Source organism: Danio aesculapii, chromosome 17 (assembly GCF_903798145.1).
Source record: "Danio aesculapii chromosome 17, fDanAes4.1, whole genome shotgun sequence".
In the NCBI taxonomy this organism is placed as follows: domain Eukaryota; kingdom Metazoa; phylum Chordata; class Actinopteri; order Cypriniformes; family Danionidae; genus Danio; species Danio aesculapii.
Window position 1 is genome coordinate 15,886,431 of NC_079451.1, and position 21,010 is coordinate 15,907,440.

The 21,010-nt window shown below is 34.2% G+C and overlaps 1 protein-coding gene across 2 annotated transcripts in view; it reads left to right on the plus strand.

Annotated features, from left to right (window-relative positions):
- The first annotated feature begins 3,181 nt into the window (after positions 1–3,181).
- LOC130245093 (doublecortin domain-containing protein 2) overlaps positions 3,182–21,010 on the plus strand; it is a 43,518-nt gene continuing 25,689 nt past the window's right edge. Inside the window, exons 1-6 of one of the 2 annotated variants that reach the window (XM_056477740.1) lie at positions 3,182–3,850; positions 7,110–7,155; positions 9,391–9,467; positions 12,745–12,876; positions 12,948–13,091; positions 13,893–13,947. In XM_056477740.1, the coding sequence (XP_056333715.1) occupies positions 3,582–3,850; positions 7,110–7,155; positions 9,391–9,467; positions 12,745–12,876; positions 12,948–13,091; positions 13,893–13,947 (723 nt within the window). In that variant the 5' untranslated portion in view covers positions 3,182–3,581. The remainder of the gene's footprint in view (positions 3,851–7,109; positions 7,156–9,390; positions 9,468–12,744; positions 12,877–12,947; positions 13,092–13,892; positions 13,948–21,010) is intronic. The other variant, XM_056477741.1, reaches the window with a different exon arrangement.

Sequence of the window (21,010 nt, forward strand, 5' to 3'; positions counted from 1 at the left end):
TTTTAACAAAGGTTACTTGCTATTACTTTTAGGTATTTAGTCAGAATTTGGCCATTTTAATATAAAATAATTCAAAGATGTAGAATAAACATTACTTGTAAAATGTTTTCTCTATTTAAAAACAATACAGTGGTGAAGAGACTTCTCTTACTCAGATTGTGTGTTTTCTTGCACAGCTTGATGTTGGACTCATGAAAAATATTTGTTACTTTGATTACTTTTAGGTATTTTTGAGAACTGTTTGTGTTATCATATGTGCTAATTTAAATTCCACAGATTTGCCCTTCTTTCTGTTTTTCCATTCACTTGCTTTCTTTTCTACCATTGGAATTTAAATGACATTTTATTATTAATTTACTGAATAGGTCAGAATACTATTAGTATTAAAGCAATTTTAATTTACATAATATTTTCTTCTAGACAGAACTACCAGGTTGAGGTTAGACATATTTTTATAATAGCCAAACACTGTTTATTTCCGCAATAAAATGACTGGCTGTCCCAGACAGTACATCATTCTGTTATTTCATACTTTATTGGCAGATTGGGCCAATATCAAGGCCACACAAGAGAGAGATAAAGACAAACAAACAAACAGTAAGATCAATGTTGTATTTATAACAATAAGCCCCCATCACACACTACCATCATACTGACTTGTTTAAAACCCCCCTGAAAAAAACTGTCCCTTAGCAATTTTGAGTTTAAATTTAAATAAATGTACAATTTATTAAATCAATTGTTTAAAAAAAAAAACTAAATAGAAAATGATATTTTCAGTAAGAATAAGGTTAATTATGACACTATATCATAATAAAACAAAAGGTTTATTTAAAACTTTCAACCAGTGTTGTGAAATATGTTGTGGAAAGTTATTTCAGAACATATTAGCATAAACATAATAGGTACTCCAGGGATTCATTATACTGCATATATTTCATCATTAAAGGAATGAATGAAAATGAAAATAATAACAGCAATTAATTGTACATTTATATATCATGAATGCTACTTTTGTGTAAATGTTTATACTACTACAACTAATAATAAATAATAATATTATGATTATTTTTTTGATTTATTGATTAATATTATTATAAAGAATATTAGTGATTTATAATATTATTAATTCATGTTTTCAGTATGTGTTTTTCTGAAATGCTTATAAATCTCCATTGCTCTTTGAGATGATGGTTCTGCGTTTTCCTCAGAACAAGTTTGCGAAAGTTGTGATGTGTCGCTCTCTAGTGGTCAGATTTGGCTCTACACACTATTAGTGAAACCCTTATGGCTCATATTGCACTTACTATAAAGGCTAATGACAAGGTCAAGCCGCCCTGGAATTAACTATGCATGAAAATATAACAGAAGGGAAGAAATATGATTCATTTGTTGCAAAAGTTACAATCTTCACACCCATGGTGCCTTTAATAAAGTAGTTTCCCTATAAATCTTTACAGACGGCAGTTGCTTACATTTCATAATCGATATTTAGAATGAACTTTACAAACATAATCAGGCGACCTTGTTGTGTAAACTGATCTGTTATTCTACACTGTGAAGCAGACAATGAAACAGACATGAGAGGAGCCCATCCTGCAATAAAGTAGAAATACAGCAGTATAAATAGCAGTTTACAATACTGCTAATCAGCTTAACCAGTGGCAGGCCAGTCTTAAAATATTGCTGCACTTTTCTTTGACTTTTCATTAATAATAATAATAATAATAATAATAATAATAATAATAATAAAGCCTTAATCCAAAGACACGATGATTTCAATGGTTTAGCATGTGTTTTATTGTTATTAGTATTAGTTTATGACACTATTTGATCATAATATTACACTAAAAAGTTTACATGTATTAACCCAACTCTGGGTCAAATATGGACAAACCAAATGTTAGATTATTTATTTAGATTAATTATTTAATTACATTTTTCAACCTAGTTGGGTCTGTCCATTTTTGATTCAAAGAGTATGTAATACTATTACTACTACTAATAAATGTAATGCATATTATTATCAATATTTTATCATAATAATAAACAGAACACATTGACCTGTATTAACCCAACTCTGGGTCAATTGGACAAACCCAAACGTTATTCATTCAATTCATTCATTCATTTACTTTTCGGCTTAGTTTTTGTTAACCAGGGGTCGCCACAGCGGAATGAACCGCCACTTATCCAGCATATGTTATACGCAGTGGATGTCTTTCCAGTTGCAACCTAACATTGGGAAACACCCATACACACTCTTTCACACACATATGGCCAATTTAGTCTATTCAATTAATCTATGGCGCATGTTTTTGAACTGTGGGGGAAACCGGAGCACCCGAAGGAATCCCACGGTAACACGGGGACTAGCCTACCACCGTGACGTCCAAAACGTTAAATTATTTATATAAACTACTAGGGCTTGAGTGTCCACATATGTGTGCAGCACATTTTAGCTCTTAAGTGGCTATTTAAAATACTTTGAATGTTACAGACATACAGTGTCGTCCTGCAACTGTTTTGCAGCATATGAAATGTTCCAAATACTATTTTTAACTGTCCAAAATGTGGAAAATAGTTTTTACTCTCTGATAGTCAAAGCAAGCAAAAAAAAAAAAAAATAATTCTATGGTAAATATGCATAAAAAATTCAGGAAAACGTGTTTTATGTAAATTCGGACCATGAGTCCACATATATGGACATATTTTTTTCTCTAAAAGTACATCGTATCAAAAGATGATACTTAGGTTTTTATTTAGGTTCTAATAAGCTCAAATGGCAAAGAGAAATAAAAAAGTGCATGCAAAAAACACCTTGGGCCTTAAGAGGTTAAATTAACTATATAATTACATTTTCAACCCACATGTAAAACTACTAGTACTGATGATACAAATTTTAAATATGTAATATTATTAATAATTATAAAATATTTTATTTAAAAAAATCTATATGTATTTGGTTGTGCAATAATTAAATTTTTGCAACACAATATTTAAATGTAATCAATTCTTTTTTTCACATTTTTTGATGATTGTGAGGCTAGTGTCTGTATATTGTATCATTCAGCGATCGTTTGCTTAATTCGTAACAACAAATAAAAAAATGACTTTCCCTACAAAAAAATAACACCTTAAAAATGTAGCTGACACCTGATATTTTGGAAAAGTCGACCTAGAATAAGCTGTCTCATACGACGGTGATGTAATTAATACACTGATTAAAGTTTAACCAATAGCTTATTCTTGTCTAAGACAGGTTAACCGATCCCTGATTGCCGCCGTTAAATCTCCAGTTACCTCAGAGCACAGACTAAACTAGAGCAAACTTTTAAACGGGTAACGAAGCAAGAAGAAACGTTTATGGCTATTAAAAGTATATTTTAGTTGACTTGAGACAAACTTATTTTCTTTGACAATTTCTTTCAGTCCTTCAACCCCTGGCTGTCTCCGGGACGCAGGAAACAACGGTTCAGACTTAACTACTTTCTGTCGTTTACCAAAAGTGTTTTCTTTATTTATTCTGTATACAGATTTATTTTTGCGCTTATCAGCACCTCCTCGTGGTTTACTTTATAATGTCTCATCCACAGCTTCCTCCGACCAAAACTGTGACTGTGTTCAGGAACGGAGATGCTTTTTACCCGGGCCGAAGGTTTATCATTAACCAGCGCCAGTCGGTGACTTTTGACACTTTTCTGAACACTGTCACTCGAGATATCACGGCACCATTTGGGGCAGTGCGAAACATTTACACCCCTAATGGTCACAGTGTGGTGAATCTGCAGCAGCTGATGCACGGACAGAAGTATGTGGCCGCCGGAGCAGAGAGACTGAAAAAAATGGAGTAAGTTCATTCACACATGTGATGCTGGCATTCATTAGTAAACTTTACTTCTGGAGGATCAGGCAAAACTGAGTGTCACTTTTAAAATGTTTCTAGCTTTGCCTATACTTACATGCACTGTTACTGAAGGAAAATTTCTATTTTTATTTTCATAATAAAAGTAAGCCTACTAAACGTGCTTTTTTGACCTATGGGAGACAGGGATGAAAGTAACATTTTTGGTGAGGGTTGGTTGTTTATGTTAGATCTCTCAAACTGTTATACATTGTAGCCACATTTCTATTATAAATATAGGCTAATGAACTTGTACTACACAGTTACAGATTATGTGAGGTAAGGTCAAATAGACTAACGTTACAAGTTGTAACACTATCTGGGGATAGAAGTAACAGGTCATTTGGTGAAATAATACCCACACTTTAAAGATCAATATCAACAATTGAAATAGAATATTTAGCAAATTTTTTTATTGTTTCTATAACAATTTGCTGTTTGTCTGTGTGCGCGTTTGCGTGTAAAGTGTATTTGTTTGGAAACTTTCAACTTAACACTATAACAAATAGCTGTATGTGTAATGCATAATGTATTTTTCACATAAGTCACTCATATATTTGACACAATTTCTGACATGTAGATGTTTGGACCTGGGATGCAGGCTTTGTGGGCACAGAACCGACAGCATATGACTGGTTTCTGCATTGTAAAAATACAGTTGACTCAACTCAAAATTTTAAGGCAACAAGCTTCAGGACATTTTTGAGTTGACTCAACTTTCAACCCAATTACTACACTTGACTCGATTTAAGTCGAATAAACTCAAAAATTTACTGAAGTTTGTTGCCTTAAAATATTTAGTTGAGCCAACTGTTTTTTCTTTTTTTTTTTTACAGTGTGCAGTGTGCTGTTCTTTATTTTAATGGGGTATATGACTTTTAATTTCAGTCCGCGAGCCCCAGGGGTTCTGGTTAATTGTCATCCTATACAAAATCGCAGCATTTAAGATCTGATTTCTTTAAAACAGCGATCTTCACTGCCTGGCTGATACGATATAAAGTGGGTATCAGACCAAACAAGAAGCACTGCATTAAATTATATTTTTCCGCGCTGTGACGTTAAAATATGGAAATTAATTTTATTCCAGTATTTTCAATGGAATTTCTGAGCTAGCCTGCTGCTAATGACGGTGGCTGTGTTTAAACGCTCTTTCGTCTCTTTTTATGCTTTAACAACCAAATGGATGCTTAAGTCTATTTAACTGATTACAGTATATTGTAATTACATTTACAACATCGATTCTGCAAAAGGAACCGTATGAAATTTAAAAATAGTCTCATAAAGCTTTCACCGGAAGTTCATTACTGGCTGAAAAACACCAGCTGTGCATATAGCCCATTTCATAGGCCTGCAAAGAAAGTAAGACGTACCAAAAAAAGGGGATGAAAGTTAGGGGTTGGTTGTGTCATGTCTAATGAACTTACAACTATTCTTGAACTATGTAATGAACTTAGCCAAGATTTGTTGCTTGACAAATCACCTATAGACAAACTATTTATACAATTTAATTTATATACTGCGACTCTCTCATGATTTGTAGTGGTACTTTTATCCTCCGTTGAATGTCGTTTTGTATAATAATGTCTGCTAAATGAGTACATGTAAATGTATGTTGTACAATGTAAACTTGCATACTGTTTTGGTCGCATCTAGGGCTGCACAATACATCTTTTCATCATCGATATTGCAATGTGATCATTCACAATAGTCACATAGGGAGTATACGCAATGTTGCGGATAATTTATCATTTTGCAAGTTTTTTATGAGGCCTGTGACTGTGTTTGTGGGTTTTTAATTTATTCAGGCCTAAGAAACTGTACCATTTTGTAACTTTGAAAAATTAATAACGATTCATTTCATTGAATTGCTTATAAAACAAAGACTATACTGTATTATTTTACATTTGATTATTTAATTACTGTACACCTCAATACAGGTCGATGCCTCGGAAAGCAATAAAATGCTGTTTATGTAATTTGTAACTTTTTCTTTATTGAATTTATCTATGCTTGTAGAGTCTATTATATTTTATGCACTCTCTATGAATCATCCCAAACAATCTAAAATTTTAAATTCTTTCCAAACAGTTATTCAATTCATCTAGTAAAATTGTATTCATATTGCAATGTATATTGCAAAATAAAAAATACCGTACAGCCCTAGTCACATCTAGGCATGGGCCGGTATAAGATTCTGACGGTATGAAAACATTGGATAAAATTATCACGGTTTCACGGTATGATTACTGCTCTCGAATTAAATTTTTTTGTATTATCCCTCAAACTTTTTTCCTATTGAAAACAAGATATTATATTTTAAGAAACATTTTGGAGAAGTAAACTTGTCAGGTTAAATAGTTAAAATAATTGACCTGATATCTTAATTAGTTTACAAAACAGATTTCTTTACAACCTGAAAAGGCATCTTTGGATACCTTTCTTATCTTTGTATATAAAGCAAGTAAGCCACTGCACTGTTCAGGTGCATAGCACATAGGATGCCCATAGCAGCCTAGGATGCTGGTTTATAAGCGATTTGTTTCTCAAATGTTTGCCAAATCATGTGCTGACCAGTAGCTTTTGATGTAGAGGGACCTCTTCAACTGGGGATACTGTTGCATTAAATAACTGTAAAAAAAACATGTATGGTATAACAGAACAGTCGCGGTTTTAAAACCTTGACTTTTCCAAACCGGTAAACCTTAAAAATTGTTATCGTCCCATGCATAGTCACATCCATTATGTATCTTTATTACCCTCATTTAAAAATTGAAACACATTTACAGATTGATATTTTTCAGATTCCTTAACTCTGTGGTTAGTTGTTTTGGAAATTATGCTGTTTGATTGTTACATCTAAAACACTGGGATTGCTCTATGCCACTACGCCATTTTATATAAATGTAAGCTCAAAAAGTATCTTGGAGGGTATGATAGTGATGATATTGCCATATGTTGTTTCTGACTGGTCAAATGGACAGTATTACAAATAACTCAATGTCACAGCACTCCCTGTTTCCCCCTAAAATTTGTATTACCACAGTTTAAATACAAATAGCATGAATAAACTGTGGTTGGTGTAGTAAATCCATGGCTAATTTGTGGGTGTTATGGTTTAACTATAAAAAAGAAAAAAATGTTTGCTACAGTATAATGCCAAAGCAATTATATTAACTATATTCTTTCTCTGTACTTTTGTTTATAGCTATAGCAACATAACACAGAAACCAGCAAAAAAGAAAAGTGAATCGGTAAGTCATGGTATCTACATTCTTTACATAAGGACGAAAAGTTATCTTTCCATCAAAGCATTAATAATTTAAAACTGTCAAGCTGGAGGGAAAATTCACAGATATTTATATTAAAATATATTTTTGTGATCATGCAAAAAACTATAACTGAGCACCTTACAAAATATTATATTTTTATTTGTGCAAATCTTATAGAATGTATGACAATTCACTTGACATAGCCTTGATAAAATTATTAAATTTTATGTATAAAATGTGCATTGCCCAGCCTGCCTCTGACCAAAGTGACTTAAACAATTGCAAATTTGATCTTCCCAGAAAGTTATGATTTGATTTCAGTATTATCCTGCCAGAAGTTAGCACAAGTTTAATGATTCTAACTCTAAAGCAGATATTTGTAGATTACATTGAGGTTATCTTTCTAATTCCACCAAAATATGCCTGTTGTCTACTGTAATCATATACAAAGTTTCAGGGTTAAATTTGTCTGTAAACCAGTGGTGTAGTCGGGGCTATACGCACGTATACTCCGTATGCCTACTTTTTTCCACAAGCTGTTTGGGTATTATGACTTCTAAAGGATCAATAATTGCGTATACCCTCGATATACTCACTTGCTGATTAGACTTCCCTAATTTACGTGTATTCGCATCTCCTTTAACTGTATGCCAAATGTTTTTTTAACTCTCATCTTAATTTGTTTTTCGAAGTTAACTGAATGATGTCTCGCTGAAACTTTCAGGTAAAATTATAATACAGCATGGGCGGGTTGGGTGGATAATAGTACACCACCTTTTTTTTTTTAGGACTACACCACTGCTGTAAACGTACTATATACACAGTAAATGTATTATTTTGAAGCTGTGTATAATACTTACTGGCATAAAATTTCAGCATCGACATTGCAATGTATTCAAGTTACTTGTTGGGATGGAATTATAGTTGACCAGAACACAGTTCAGAACACATGAGATTTGTGAAGTCTCTGCAGAGTGTAACCATATTAGAGTGAACGTTTATCATTTGCACGTATTTTTAAGACCTACAGGTGAGTGAGTATTTCATGATAGTTTAAAACCTTCGGGTACAAGAAATTGTACCACTTGTAATGTTAATAAAGACTAATTTTACTAAATTATTTATACAACTAAGATGAAATGTTATTTTACTTTTGATTATTTAATTTTTGTTTACCTGAATACTGTTAGACTCCCCTGAAACCAAAGCACTGTTTATATCACTTCTGTCTTCCCGTATTTTGAATATTATAGTTTATCCATGATACTCTCCCCTACAGAATCATCCCAGTCAATCTAAATAATGAAATAATTAATAATAAATCAATAAATTCTTTCCAAATAGAGTATTTTAAGTCATCTGGGGTCTCATTTATAAAACTGTACACACGAAACAGTGGCAGAAATGTGCTTACGCCACTTCTCGTGCAAAAGTTGTGATCTATAAGCAAAAAAAAGTGCCAGGAGAATGTGCACAGCTGTACAGTAAGTAAATTCTAAGTAGAAGTATTTAACTTTATGAGAAATAATAATTAATAAATAATACAAAAAATAATTCTGGTGTGCATTCATTTTTAAGAAATTTTATGAATCAGACCCCTGGTGAAATTGTTTTCATATCGCAATATACATTGCAGTCAAAGCTAAATATTAAAATATAAGATTTATGGAGTCCTTTTTTGTAAAACTATGGCTAAAATGTTGTGTTAGTAATTCGTTGGCTAATCATAAAATGCTTATCACTCATTTGTAAGTTGCTTTGGATTAAAGTGCCTGCTAAATGAATTAATGTAAATGCAAATGTGAACCATTGGCATCTCTGCATGGGATCCTAACCCGTATGACTGTTGTTTTAAATAGGGTTCAAATCGAGAGTCAAAAAGATGCCGGCTTTGTACTATTTAAAGTTCAGACTATTTGAAGTGACTTATTAAGCTCATAGTTTTTTATAGCTTTCCTCAGAACCAGAATCCAACGGACCATAATACAGCAATAATCATAAAAATGGCCACTTAGAGTGACTTTGCTTGAGGTTATGGCACTATATGTCACTGTCTGTCACCCTTTTAGCTGCTTGTTTCCATCTGAACAACAACCAACATAGCATTTTAGATGGCTGATTGAAGAAAAGCAGATGTGTAAGTGCCCTAAATGAGCAGTTGGAACAGTTATTGTCAGTGATGCTCAGCGGGGTCCTGTTCATTTGTCTCCACTGCAGATTCAACCTGTAGTTCACAGCAGAATAATTGTCCCGGCTCGATGGAAGAGAATCAGTAATGAGTCGTGCACCATCAAGTGAGCCCTGCTTTTAATGTGTCCCTATTGGAAGTCTTCAATGGCAAACCCTCAGGCTACTGCAAAGTCTAATTCTTTAAACAAGTAATACTGTCTAATGGTATAAAATCAGATCAGTGGGCTCTGCTTTACTTCATTACTTATTTCTAATGGCGCCTCTTTTTCTCACATTTTGTTAAGCCCAATGTATACTTCAGTTTTTGCATTTTCTTTTTAATCTTGTACATTAGTATACTGTTGAAATTTTATTGTTTTTATTTTAATATTTCTCAAGTGATGTTTAACAGAGCAAGTGCTAAATTATTTGCCCTCTTAAGCAATTGATTAATTATGGATTTATTCTTGTCCAGTGTTTAGTTTGCACCTTTTATTTCCAAAACATTTAGCAGCAAATATACACTCACTGGCCAATTTATTAGGTACAGCTTATTAGTACTGCTTTGGACCACTTTTGCCTGGAGAACTGCCTTAATCCTTCATGGCACAGATTCCACAACAAACTGCAAATATTTCTCAGAGATTTTGGTCTATATTGATAACCTCATGCAGTTGCTGCAGATTTGTCGGCTGCACATACATGATGCGAATCTCTTGTTCCACCACATCCCTAATGTGCTTAATTGGATTGAGCTCTGGTGATTGTGGAGGTCATTTGAGTACAGTGAACTCATTGTCATGTTCAAGAAACCAGTCTGAGATGATTCACACTTTATGACAAGGCGCGTTATCCTACTGGAAGTAGCCATCAAAAGATGGGTACACTGTGGTCATAAAGGGATGGACATGGTCAACAACAATACACAGGTAGGCTGTGGCGTTGACATGATGCTCAATTGGTACTAATGGGCCCAAAGTGTGGCAAGAAAATATCCCCCACACCATTACACCACCACTAGCCTGAACTGTTGATACAAGGCAGGATGGATCCACGCTTTCATGTTGTTGACGCCAAATTCTGACCCTAACATCCAAATGTCGTAGCAGATACTAAAGATGGTTGTGCATGAAAATCTCAGTAGATCAGCAGTTTCTGAAATGCCCAGACCAGCCCGTCTGATACCAACAACCTTGCCACGTTCAAAGTAACTTAAATCCCATTTCTTCCCCATTCTGATGCTCGGTTTGAACTGCAGCAGATCATCTTGACCATGTCTACTTGCCTAAATGCATTTTGCGAAATTTGCATTAACTAGCAGCTGGACAGGTGTACCTAATAAAGTAGCCGTTGAGTGTGTATTTGTACTTGTTTAAAAGTACATTTAAAGATAATCCATTTCAATATAATCAGTTCAAGGCCGTTGTCTGTTGTTTTTAAAGACATTTTATCAATAAATCTATTAAAAGTACTATTTCATTAGATACTTGCACTTATTTATTAGGTGCTTGTACATATTAAATAAACTTTTTAAATAGATTTTTTTTAATTTACTATGTCTACTCTGACTTGTCATAATGAAAGAAGAGTAAAAGCAGCTATGACTAATAATTTATAGTCAGATAAATGATTACTAGGAATAATGGCGAGACTAGTGCCTAATAAGTACTAGGAACTAATAAATAACTATTATCTGTTAGGAGGTAATATTTATTTAATAGAAATTAATGTCTAATGAACAAGAAATGGGATCTACCAAATAAATACTAATTATATAAAATAAAAGCTATATTAAGTATCTAAAAAGTACCAATATTACTAACATCTAAAAAAATATTGGTACCTGAATAATTATTATGTCAAAATAGCACTTGTCATGTGGAATTGTAATGCATAGTCAAAATTAAATAGTTATAAATTCCCACAGAAGTCAACTGCAATTTTTGTTAGTAATAACGATAGCCGCTATTAGGGTTGGGTCGATAGACGATGCCATTGTCCATCACCGATGACCGATAGACATCATGTTGCTGAGCCAGCATTGCGATCCTCCGCCCCGTCCCCTTCGCAGCAGCAACCCGCTCACAGAAAATACACACTTAGGTCTCGTTTACACTAATTCGTCTTAGTTTTAAAATGGCATTTTAGAACAAAAACGATCCACGTCCACACTGGCGTTTCATCTAGCATTTCTGAACAGCCCTCCGTCCACACTATACTGCTGAAAACGCACATCACGTGACCACACACACACGCACACACAAAGACACAAACACTGTAATGTGCTCTCGCATATGCGCACGTCTGAGCTCCAAGCAGTCAGCGGGTGCTTTGAGCACAAAACTCCAGAGAGCTGTGCACGTCGGACAGTTTGTACCGCTGGATCGCTGTACCGCTAGTTGTTAAACAGGATATTTAATTAATCTTGTCTCTATCTAATAACTCGTCTGTCTTTTGTATATATCAGGTAGCGGGCCACAGCATCAGTACACTCCTTCAATCTTTCGCTTTCATGATTGTACTTAGTAATTTTAGCGAAAACCTCAGATACTGTTGGTTGGTTCCTGTTGATTGTGCACCTTTTTTACCAAGTTTGCCGACACCATTATGACGACAAAAAAACGGAAAAAGTGATTGACAGGTGGTAATTTGTATGTAACTTATCTTTGTTAATTTATGATTTTGTTATGGGTAAAACAAAGACCATGCAGGTGAGGTAGTTGAAACGGTAGGCTACAAAGAATTAATTCGTTATGAATTAATTAATTATTCATAAATAATTAATTCACCATGATGCCATCGTTCATCGCGATGTTTCACATTAGACATCGTACGATGCCAAATTGGTCGACATCGCCCAACCCTAGTCACTATTGACATAAGTAGCAGTATTGAATGAATAAATAAATACCAGCATCTAGCAATTAAGTACTAGTATCTACTGAATAAGTATCTAATGAAAAATGACTAGTACTATTGCTGTTACATCTAAAAACATTTTAATAAACAGCAGTAGTCATTTTGAACTGTCACTCACTGTATACTAGTATCTAATGAATAAGATAAATATTGTACTTAATGGAAAAGACAAGAGTATCTAAAGTCATACAAAAACAGTTCAATTTACATATACATTGCATAATTTAATGTATTAGTAATTACTCATTAGTTACAAGTACTTTTTAAGCTACTATTACCAGTTTAAAAGATGCTAGTTTGATTTATTTTATTACATTGCTAGTTTTATTTAATTAATTATTTCATAGTTATTATTTTTGTTTTTATATATATAGTACACAGTTCAAATACTGCACAAAATCATGTCAGTGTACTTGTAAATTAAGTATACTTTGGGCTTTAATGATCAAGGGGATTTTCTTAAAGCCAAATTTTATCTTGTAGTGTTTTTATCAATGGAGATATCTTGGTTCCTCCAGCACGAATCTTGATACCAAAACACACACTTGCTAGCTGGGAAAGTGTATTGGCCATGGTGACCGAAAAGGTTTCCCTTCGCACAGGAGCTGTGCACAGGTATGTGTTGCATACATAAATGTGCAGTACATGTGTAAAATGTCAGCGTTGAGTGATCTCATTTCTTTCAGATTGTGCATGCTGAACGGGAGGCCTTTACGTGGAGCGTACGAGCTGCAGAACAACCACAGTTATGTTGCTGTAGGGGCAGAGAGGTTCAGGTCTTTGCCATATCATCTGGCACCAAGCAAAGGAGCAATTCACAGCTTCTCCGTGTAAGAAAAATTACAAGACAATATAGTTGGTGAAATTTGCTATCATTTGCTCACCTTTTGCCATTCAGAATCTGTATGATTTTCTTTCTTCCACAGAGTACAAAGGAAGAAGCACAAAGCACTATATAAATGCAGCCCTTTTGAAGTTATATAATTGCTTCTGTGCACAGATTGGATAAATTGCCCTGCTGTTTAAATAACTCTAATGCTCAACAAGGCAAAATATAGTAAAAATAAGACTATATTTTAGAATTATAATTATTTTTTTAGAATTATTACTTTTGTTTATTTTAGCATTCTTATTACTTCTAAAATGCTGATTTGGTGCTAAAGAAATATATTTTATTACTATATTAAAGTAATTTTACTTAGTTTTTTTATTGGAATGTATGTTAATTTTGCTTAAAGTATTTAAAAAAATAGTAACACATTATTCAATCATAGTTTATATTTTATTATTTTATTCTATTCGTTCTAAATTATTGTCATATAAAAAGTTATTTAAATAAAATACAATTAATGATTTAATGCATATTTAAAAGAATCAAACAATAAATAAAGAAATAAAATAACATGAATGTATTGTAAAATAACCAATTAAATCAACTTTTTAAAGAAGTCAACATTAATATATTAATTAGTAATTATTTATTTAAGCCCGCATCTGAAATACTGTTTTTTTTTGTTTTACAATATTTTTTCTCATTTGTTTTCCACAGAAGAAGGATTGGAAAAATCAGAGGAAGAGTTCTCTCGTTCTTTTTTTTTCTTCTTTAAGTGACATTTTTTGTTTGTTTTTAGGATCAACAATGACATTCTTCCACCTCTAAGAAAAGAAAAACAAGACCGAAATCTGGTAAGGACAACGTGGCAATGAGCATAGTGTAGTGGTGTAATGGATCACAAATCTCACATTATGGTTTTTGAGTCACAGACAGGACCACTAGACTCTTCTATACAGCTTAAAGTGACATTTAAAGGCTTAATTAGGTTAATTAGGTTAACTAGGCAGGTTAGGGTAATTAGGCAAGTTATTGTATAACGATGGTTTGTTCTGTAGACTATCAAAAATATATAGCTTAAAGGGGCTAATAATTTTGACCTTTAAAATGGTTTTTAAAAAAATTAAAAACTGCTTTTATTCCAGCTGAAATAAAACAAATATGACTTTCTTCAGAAGAACAACTATTATCAGACAAACTCTATTAAACATCATTTGGGAAATATTTAAAAAAAGAAAAATCAAAGTGGGGCTAATAATTCTGAGTTCAACTGTATGTATATATGTAACAGTACAAAATTGATAAAAAACAAACAAAAAAAAAACTTCTATAATCCTCATATTGTGCAACAAACAGAATATGATGTGTAAAACAATATATAATTTGCATTCATTTGACAAATTAAGCATATAAACGGGTCAGTACCAAAAGCTAAGGTTGGCAGCATGATGTATTATGTAAATAATGACAAAAAAAAAAAAGAAAAAAAAATTAAAGAGAGAGAAAAAGGAAAATATATTAAACTGAATTGGGTGGGGGGTGGCATGTTCTCATAAAACCTGTGGTTTTATGTCAAGAAGAGTTGTATGCTAGTGCTATATCAGCACTAGTACTAATCTGAAAGGTACAAACTAAAAGTGCAAGATGGGCAACCTTTCATTCAACAGTAACTGCTTCAAGTTTCAGAGATTTGACATGCTCCAAGAATGGCAACCAAATGTTAGAAAACTTGATCACTGAACCTTGAAGACTATATTTAATTTTTTGATGTGTCATTTTTGAAGAATTATTTAGTGGCATATTTTTGATGGCTGGTTGTTGCCACCTATTGGTTAAATAATGTTATTGCTGCCTACAACTTTCATTTTTGAGTGTCACGTTAAACGCATATGATGGTGATTTTATTCTTTACCATAAACATCAGTGGCTTATAAGCAGTATATAAACTGTAAAACTGTATATAAACTATAAACAGTACTTCTGTATTCTTGTTTATAACTTCATAAATAACTCAATTCACACACCGGATGTGCCGCTCAGCACCGCGACACGGCGCACATGACAGTTGAAAGTATCGCACACATTCACGAGCTATTTAAAATGAAACTATTCAAATGGCACTCTGTGGCGTGGCAGAAATATGAACAGCTTCCCGAGTCGTGACTCAATGCCGCAGACAGCCACCGACTTGCGGTACCCTGTTAGAAAAATAGATATCTGAATTGTGTGGCGCTGCGTGGCGTGCTGCCGAGCGGCGCTTCTGGTGTGTGATCCCCTTGAATCTCTTTCCTGATTTTTGCATTTTTTCTAACAGATTTAATCGCAGGGATTCGAAGGATTAATAAACATATGTAAATCACCATCATTTATAATTTGTTGCATGGGTGTTGAGATCCCGATCTTTTGATGATTAATCATGAAGCTTACACTGAATGCATTAATGCAGGCTGAACAAGTAGTGACAGAAAACACCTTTAATAACCTAAGAAACCCACCACATCCCGAATAACCTACCACAACTTCTTCCATCATCATTATGTTTTACAGGAAAGCCTAAATGCTTTCATACATGTGATTTGAATGACACGAGAGGCGATCTCTCTGCGATCGTTACAAATTTGGGATTAATCTACAAATAAAAAAAATTTATCCGTGGGTCACGTGTGTTCCGAACTGTGGGTTGTGATGCGTATTACACCCCTAGTGTAATCTCCTTTTTTCCTTTTCTCAACCTAAACTAATATCTTGAACTTTAGATCAGCCTCCAGCCCCTTCCCCTTTGACCAGTCCTGATTAGATTGGAAATTTCAATCTGATCCCGATATAAATTGTCTACAGTTCATTAGTGTTAAGGATCAGATAGTTGAGGAAAAAAATGTTACCATCACAGCATTTCAATGTCTCCAGTCAGGCCGGCGAGTGGGTACATTCACCTCATCAATCACTGTCTGTAGCGGGTATTGAGTTCTTCTCACCTCTCCTTTTTCAAACTGTCCCACTGCTCGCAGTTTGTGTTACTTGATCAAGTGAGAGCCCGAATCCCTCACCAGGGAAGACGCTGAACCCCTCGCCTGTACCTCGCCTGTAGAATGAGGATAAATTGTTTTGTGATAGTGCTCGTGTTCGCGTGATGCTTTTGGGATGGTCCAGACTACAACACAAGAGCTAGACCTGGCAAACAAGTGATGGAGAACAAATACACATTTAGTGGACTGGGAGCTGGAGCTCTCTGAAGTAAAACTTTGAGACATCTGGTCATTGTAAATAAGAGGAACGGGTGTGTTGTTCTCGGATTGATTTCTCACGCTTCATCAGCTTCATTGAGTGGAGGAAATAATTTGAAGAAAGTGGCCAATTATCTTTGCTACAATGAAGATGGAGGAGCAATCAAAGTCTCATCAAAGTGTCATTACAATGCGAGGTGTAGTTTTGTAATCGGTTTATGTTTACCTGTAATGTGTGTTTGTTGAGGGGAACGCAAACACTTTAGCATGTATTAGTTTTCCCATCAGAGAATAAGTAATCGTGATTTGAAGATTTGTGATCATGCACTAGCAGATAGTTGTTCTGATGTTTATTGAGTTTGTTTCAATCATTTGAAGAACAGTTTGGGTGCTTTTATGGTTGGTTTGATTGCTCGGTTTGAATCAAGTTAAGGTCAATTGATTTCCCTGTTTGGAAACATCTGTGATTTAGATATAAAAACTTATGCTTAACAGTTTAGATGTAATTCTATTCTATATTAGCAGGGTGTCCACAGGGTCTTAAAAAGCCTTAAAATGTCTTAAATCTCAAAATCAAAATTTTAGGCATTAAAAAAGTCTTAAATTTACTGAAATATTGTGTTGTAGGTCTTAAATCTTTTTTTAACAGGTCTTAATTTTCCTTTGTCCATGTATTGCTGTCCAATCTGGCTATTAACACCCATACAATCTCCAACAATCCCAACCTCAATAAAACTTTAAACATTTTATTTAAAAAGGTGATTTTTATCTCTATTTACCATAATAATAAATGTTTTAATTTTTGATTTAATTTTTAATTTAACTTTAATTTTTTAAGTTAAATTATTCTCCTTACAATAACATTGGTTTAAAAGTGCTCCATGTATTTACTGCTGAGGACACCGACCTGGACAGATTGTTGTGCCTAGATTTAGTTTATTATAGTTTTTAAAACATTAAAATAATGTGTTTTAAAGGAAGTTAATGTTGGAAAAAAGTGTATCGATATACAGTTGAAGTCAGAATTATTAACCCCCCTGAATTATTAGCCCCCCTGTTTATTTTTTCCCCAAATTCTGTTTATCGGAGAGAAGATTTTTTCAACACATTTCTAAACATAATAGTTTTAATGACTCATTTCTAATAACTGATTTCTTTTATCTTTGCCATGATGACAGTAAATAATATTTTACTTGGTATTTTTCAAGACATTTCTATACAGCTTAAATTGACATTTAAAGGCTTAACTAGGTTAATTAGGTTAACTAGTCAGGAGAGGGTAATTAGGAAAGTTACTGTATAACGATGGTTCGTTCTGTAGACAGTCAAAAAAAATTAGCTTAAAAGGGCTAATAATTTTGACCTTAAAATGGTTTTAAAAACTGCTTTTATTCTAGCCGAAATAAAACAATTAAGACTTTCTCCAGAAGAAAAAAATATTATCTGACATACTGTGAACATTTCCTTGCTCTGTTAAACATCATTTGGAACTTTTTTTCCAAATTAAAAAAAAAATTCAAAGGCGGTTTAATAATTCTGATTTCAACTGTAAGTAGAGCTTGCTTGTTTTCACAGAATATTTAAATACTTTAAGAAATATCTCAAATATTTATTTTTTTTATTATAAAATTATTATTGTATTATAAAATATATTAAATTATATATATTTTTGATAGGGCAAAGAAAAATCTTTTCCATCTGGGCCACTTGAAAAATTCCTCAGCGTTTAGCTCTTTATGAGTCTAAATTTCATTTATAATGGTCTTAAAAAGTCTTAAATTTAACTTGGTAAAACCTGCAGAAACCCTGATTAAGCATTATAACTTTGTCATTTTTTAATATAAAAAGTAATTAAATAATTTGAAACTCGTTATTTAACAATGTCAATATGATGTAATTATTACAGATTTATCAGTAAAAAAATGATGTAAAATAGTAATTAGTGACAATTATTACAAATAAATTATGGTCAGACTTTACAATAAGGTTTCATTAGTTAATGTTAGGTAATGTCTTTACTAAGATGAATTAACAATAAACAATACTTTACTGTTACTTTAATTTACTGATGCATTCAAATGTATGCTTGTTAACATTAGTCACACCTTGAGTCTAAAAATGTACAACTTTATTTTCATTACTTCAATAATTAATGTAAACTAGACGAATATAGACTTTAATCAATCACTTTTCATTGTTTGTTGTTAATAAATACATTAACATTAAAGAATACAACCTTATTGTTAATTTCTACTAAGATTGCTCATATTTGAACTATTTTTTTGTTTCATTTTTTTGAGAGAAATGAATACTTTCATGGGCATTATGGTGGCTAAGTAGTTAACACTGTCACCTCACAGCAAGAAGGTTGCTGATTCGAGTCCCGGCTGGGCCAGTTGGCATTTCTGTGTTTTCCCCGTGTTGGTGTGGGTTTCTTCCGTGTGCTCCGGTTTACTCCACAGTCCAAATACATGCGCTATTAGTAAATTGGCCATAGTGAATGAGTGTATATGGGTGTTTCCTAGTACTGGGTTGCAGCCGGAGGGGTATCCGCTGCGAAAAACACATGCTGGAATAGTTGGCGGTTCATTCCGCTGTGGTGACCTCTGACAAATCAGAGACTAAGCTGAAGGAAAATGAATACATGAATACTTCTATTCTGGAAGAATGCATTAAGCCACATTAAAGTGGAATGTTTTACATTTCCACTGAGGAATGTTTTCTATTGCAACTACTTTAGTAGTAATCGTAGTAATCATTTTACAGAAACATTAAATTGAATTCAGTTTTTGTAGTATTAATAACAGAAAGAATCCTATAAAATCACTGTTTTCACAATTTTACAGAGGACAGCTGTTTTCAGTTTCCAACAACATATAACTTGAGAACTAAATCAGCATATTACAATGATTTATGAAGGGTTGTGTAACGGAAAACTGGAGTAATGATGCTGAAAATTCAGATCTACCAAATCTTAGTATTTCATCGTATTTCATAACGGTTTAGATAAAATAAAATCATATTAAATACTACAAATGTACTTAAAATTAAAAGGTATATAAAGATCTCTGCATAAAAGAATGATTGCTTAGCAAGCTCCTGTTCCTTATTTCTCATTGTATTTACCACATGAGGGAGACAAAGACTCATCCATATCCTCCATCCACCACCTCTAAAAACACCTTTCTTTTCTCCGTCCCACTGCTTGCCTTACCCAATGATGTCATTCCAACATAAACATTTTGATAATGGAATTGAGTTAGGGAAGAATCTACCTCATCTTCCCCAAACAATCGATACAGTATGTTTAAGCTTATATTTTACTGTCACATAAACAGCAGGCAGGGGCTTGTATATATTATTAAAAATCTCACTGTATACAGGCTTTTCTTTCTATTTTTTTCTCTCTCCATGTGACAGAGCTGGCACCGCACTGACAGATGAAAGCAGTAGCGCAGCATTTGGTGTTTATTCTCCTACTGGCCTAACAGATGTTGAGCGAGGTGTCAGCGAAGTTGACACGGGTGGAAAAGTGCAACAGTGACAGAGACGATCACACTAGAGGCCATGCACACATCCGCGATTGTGACATGCAGCGGCAGTAAAGCCCTTTTCTGTGACACTGCAGGGTGAAAGTGTCCCCTCGTGTCTCTTGTGACTCGCTCGTGTCAGACCTGCTGCCGTCCCTGCGGTGGCTTCCTGTTTTGGAGAAGCACTGGTTTCTCCTGGGGATTGGTGTAGACACCCATCCAGCTGCTCTCTGTCAGGCCTGTCCTGTGCAGGCAGGGGGAGTGGTTCACTGATGCAGCAGGGGGTCTTCCACGCCTGGCTTCAGAGTCATTATCACATCGCTCTGGAGTCAAGCTGTACAGTGGCAGTGTTTGCAGTTCTTCCATGCTTCAGTTAATGTAAAGGACGCTACAACCTGTTATGAGGCCCAGCGAGGACTTGGTGTTAAGGGAGTAGTTCACCCGAAAATGAAAATGAGCCAATCTTTTATTGTTCCTCATGTGGTTTTAAACCTTTATGAGATTCTGTCTACTGTTATTATAATAATAATAGTACATTTATTTTATATAGCGCCTTTAAAAGGTACTTTCTTAAGGTGCTTCACATATGAATCAAGAGAACATTAAAGGGCACTTATTTTACCCCTTGTACAAGAGGTAAGATATGTCTTTGAGGTCTCAAGATTGTGTCTGTAAAGTTTAAGCTCAAAATACTCATCAGCAGTAGCAGGATTTAGGCATGGGCGATTACCCAGGGCAGCATTTTGTTAGGGGCGGCATGGAGACCCCTACCGCTCCACAATTTTCAATTTCGTCCGCGACACCAAACCCCCACCCCACCCCCCCTTTTCAGTTTCGTTTGCGACATCCCCTGCCACTCCCTTTCCTACACCCCTTACCCCCCTCTCTCTTCACTTCGAGAGGGTGGCATGAGCACCATGAGGGTGGCACTGTCATCCTCTGCCTAGAGCGCCAGTTAGGCTTGCTTTGCTCCAGCCCATCAGATCATTTATTATAGCCTCCAGAATCTGCCCATTTTAGTGTTTAAATGCATCGTAGCTATTTTCATACCCTGTGGCTTTAAATACAAATGAGCTTCTTCTCCCCACCCACCGTTTCCACATGCGTGTCTGCCTCCCATCATGCTTTACGATAAACAGCACAGTGACAGAGACGCACTCGGA